Raw genomic sequence first — 3,231 nt, forward strand, 5'->3', positions numbered from 1 at the left:
AGGGCTGTCAAAGGCTAGTTGAGTGATCACTTTACACACGTGGAACATTATAATAAATTTAAGAAAAAGTGGTATTTACCAAGTGAAATTGAAATTGAAAATATATATGAATTGGTCTAAGGAATAAGTTGCTTGCCAGGAAATTATTTTGTGAGTTATAAAATCGATATCAGAAAGTTACTTCAAATTGTAACAGAAAAGGTCAAACTTTTCAAGCGATCCGCGTATATAAATTTAAATCGACATCAAATCAAATAGATCTTATGATAAAGTGAAAAATGGCGGTATAAAAGAGAGTTTTGCAAGTCGGATATTTAATATTGACAAGCCATAAAACTGTGGCGGACAATAGAGGTGCTTCGGAGATCGTAAAAAGTGTAATAAATATATATGTAAAGGCAGAATGCACCACTCCTTGGACATTAAGTGTGTGTCGAATAAATTACTCGAAAACTATGAAACTTTGCCCATATTGATTTATATTTTAATAAAACTTCTTTATGGCAGGAAATTTGTGAGGAAAGTCTAGCGTCCGTCCTCATTTAGTCCGCTCGTACAATAAAGAGGCATTACGTTTTGTTATTGTGCGGAAATTACCCGGGTTTTCTGCAACATTCACGTACGGAATGTTCGTAAAATAATTACAAATCAGCTCCGTAATTTTCCGCTCGTTTTTAGCGGGCAACGAGATTAAACCGTTTAATCTCGGTGCACTTACGGTATTACTCCGATCGAAGCTTATCCCCGTACTAAATCACAGATACACTTAGATAAGCCAAACTTGAAACGTAATTCAGTGAAAAGATTGGGGGCTTTCACCAATCGCGGAGAAAGCTTCGTCGGAAAAAGGACACGCGATTCAATTGTGATCGACCAGAGCTACACACACACAAGGCCATTTCAGGGATAAATATCTATAATTAAACGTTGATTACCTTCGGAGGAGAGAGCCAAAGTCTGGAGCTTAGAGTCAGACACTTCTCCGCTGAAAATGCCACCTAAATTATAACTCAGACTACTTTCTTCTAATCTTCGTATACTCAAACAGCCCGGTCTTATTTTTCTATTAGTTAACAGTTGACTCCGCCCATCGTCGATAGCACCATTGGATGTCGTCCGATTGCGGATGGTCCAGTGCGAGGCTATCTCTGTTTGCCCGCCTTGACGGCCCCGGCCGCGGCGGCGTTCTTCTGCGCGATGTGGGTCTGGTAGTGCTTGGCGAGATGCGCCTTCTGCCTGAAGCTCTTGCCGCATAAGGAGCAAGCGAAGGGCTTCTCGCCTGTGTGGGTCCTGATGTGCACGTTCACGGAGTACTTGTCCTTGAAGCCCTTCGAGCAGATGGAGCAGTAGTGCAAGGACCGCTCCTTGCGGATACCGTTGGAGGTCGAGGTCGCCGCCTGGGGGTTCGAGGGCGCCACGGACTGCGCCTTGCTCTGTGACCTTTTGTACTTCTTGGTTACCAACTTGGTGCTGGAGACCACTGAAGGAGACGTGACCAGCTGGAGATGTTGGGGCTCCTGACCCGGCAGCATGGCGACGAGTCCTCCTCCGGATATTTGCTGGATGCTGTAGATCGGCCGTCCGTTCACGTCTTCCGGACAGAATTGTTGCACAGACTCGGCCACCTCGTTGGCGATTCTGTTCAGTTTCTCGTAGTCTTCGTTATAGGTACTGTCGAGTTGCGACAGGAGGATGTCGTCCACGGTTTGAGACGAAGTCCGGTTTTCTTGATCGGGTATAATGGATGTAGGGTCTTCGAAGAGCACTATGTTGACACCGTTCTCGGCGTCAAGAGTCATCACGAGGCGATCGCTATTTTGCTGGGGAGGAGGAGGCGCTGGCGTGGGCGGAGAACGCGCCGAGTATCGCGTCCCCCTTCCTTGCAGAGCGCTTCTTAATAAAGACTCCCCTCCGGTGTTCTGGTCGGCCAGTTTCCAATCGTTGTTATTGTCGAGGACGTCTTTGTGGTCTGCGAATCCGCTATCTTCAAAGCCGAAGGGTTCTCCTTTGATGAGAGGATCGTGAGAGAAATTATCGCTGAAGCCGTTCATCTGGTTGGGCATGATGTTGAGGATGGAGTCCAGGTCTAGCGAGGAGTGTTGCAAGTGGTCCGAGGGGTCGTTCCCCGTTCCGGGACTGGGGAGCTGTTCCTGTTTGATTCTCCCCCAAGGAGTGGCGGCGGCCTCGCCCTCTAGGACTGTGAGGGTGTATATCTGTCCGTCCGTGTTGTCGCCGTCGGATTTGCTGGCCTCCCCGCCCGGAGAGCCGTTGATGTCGTCCTGGTCTTCCTGCCAGTAGTAGAGGTCCTCCAAGATGGCTGTCTCGATCTTGTCCCGCTCCCTGTCGACGTTCCAGATGGAGTCGAAGCTCTGCAGCGGCGGCGCGGGGGGCGCGGGGGGCGCGCCGGGCGCGGGCGCCGCGGGGGCGGCGGTGCGGGGCTCCCCGGACAGCAGCGGGTTGGCGCCGCTGGTGGACTCCAGGAACACGTTCACCGACCTCATCTGCTGCTTGAACTGCGCGTCCGTCAGTTCCGGCGAGGTCACCAAGTCGAAGAAGTCCGTCTTGGACACATCGGTGTGCCGGAATGATTCTGTCATATCCATTATCACAGATTTTTTGAAATGCATCTGAGGTGTGTTTCAGACGGTTTGGCTCTGCCTATAGGACTCGCTGAACCACCAATATTTCGAGTAATAAACTAAACTGCATAAACGACGGAGCACTTACGAATATTTCGAAAATAATATAAAAAAATCACAGATACGTACAATAAAACGGAATGGTTTGTCACTAACGCTAAAACTTATTACGGGCAAGTTTGGCATGGAGTCTCATTCTGAGTGCAGTCATGATTGTTGGTCAGACAAAATTGTCCAATTTGCCAAGAGACACTTTCGTTTCTCCACGCATAAAGTCGTCCACAGCCGTTTCCCGAGAAGTGCTATCAGCTCTCAATTGCTGCCGAGTCCGAACGCATTAACTCGCGTGGTTCATTCTCCTCCTCGGCTGGGTTCCTGTAACAAGGAAAGCAAACCAATTAAAACAGAGATATTTAACGAAATCAACAAACTGGTCATAAACAACACTTTACAACTTGTTCTTCTTCTGTGCGCTTCGTTTTATAGATAGAAAGTTGAGTGTTAGTCCGCTGGAGTACAAACGATTGTTAATTTAAACTCTACAATAAATCAATCGATTAAGTACGAAATTTTATATGGCTTAATTAACCTT

General features: G+C 47.9%; 1 protein-coding gene across 1 annotated transcript; it reads right to left on the minus strand.

Annotated features, from left to right (window-relative positions):
- Window positions 1-1,039: 1,039 nt before the first annotated feature.
- Window positions 1,040-2,603, minus strand: LOC148311465 (uncharacterized). Its single transcript, XM_088256605.1, has one exon. It carries the CDS (start codon window positions 2,601-2,603, stop codon window positions 1,143-1,145), a length of 1,461 nt encoding a protein of 486 aa, XP_088112731.1. The 3' UTR covers window positions 1,040-1,142.
- Between the last annotated feature and the right edge of the window lie 628 nt (window positions 2,604-3,231).

The sequence above is a fragment of the Brachycentrus maculatus genome, unplaced genomic scaffold (assembly GCF_059751285.1).
Source record: "Brachycentrus maculatus isolate JH-2025_06_01 unplaced genomic scaffold, ASM5975128v1 h1tg000064l, whole genome shotgun sequence".
NCBI classification, from domain to species: domain Eukaryota; kingdom Metazoa; phylum Arthropoda; class Insecta; order Trichoptera; family Brachycentridae; genus Brachycentrus; species Brachycentrus maculatus.

Coding starts and splice junctions, on each gene's coding strand:
- LOC148311465 (XM_088256605.1), bottom strand. CDS start 2,603: ATGGATATGACAGAATCATTCCGGCACACCGATGTGTCCAAGACGGAC.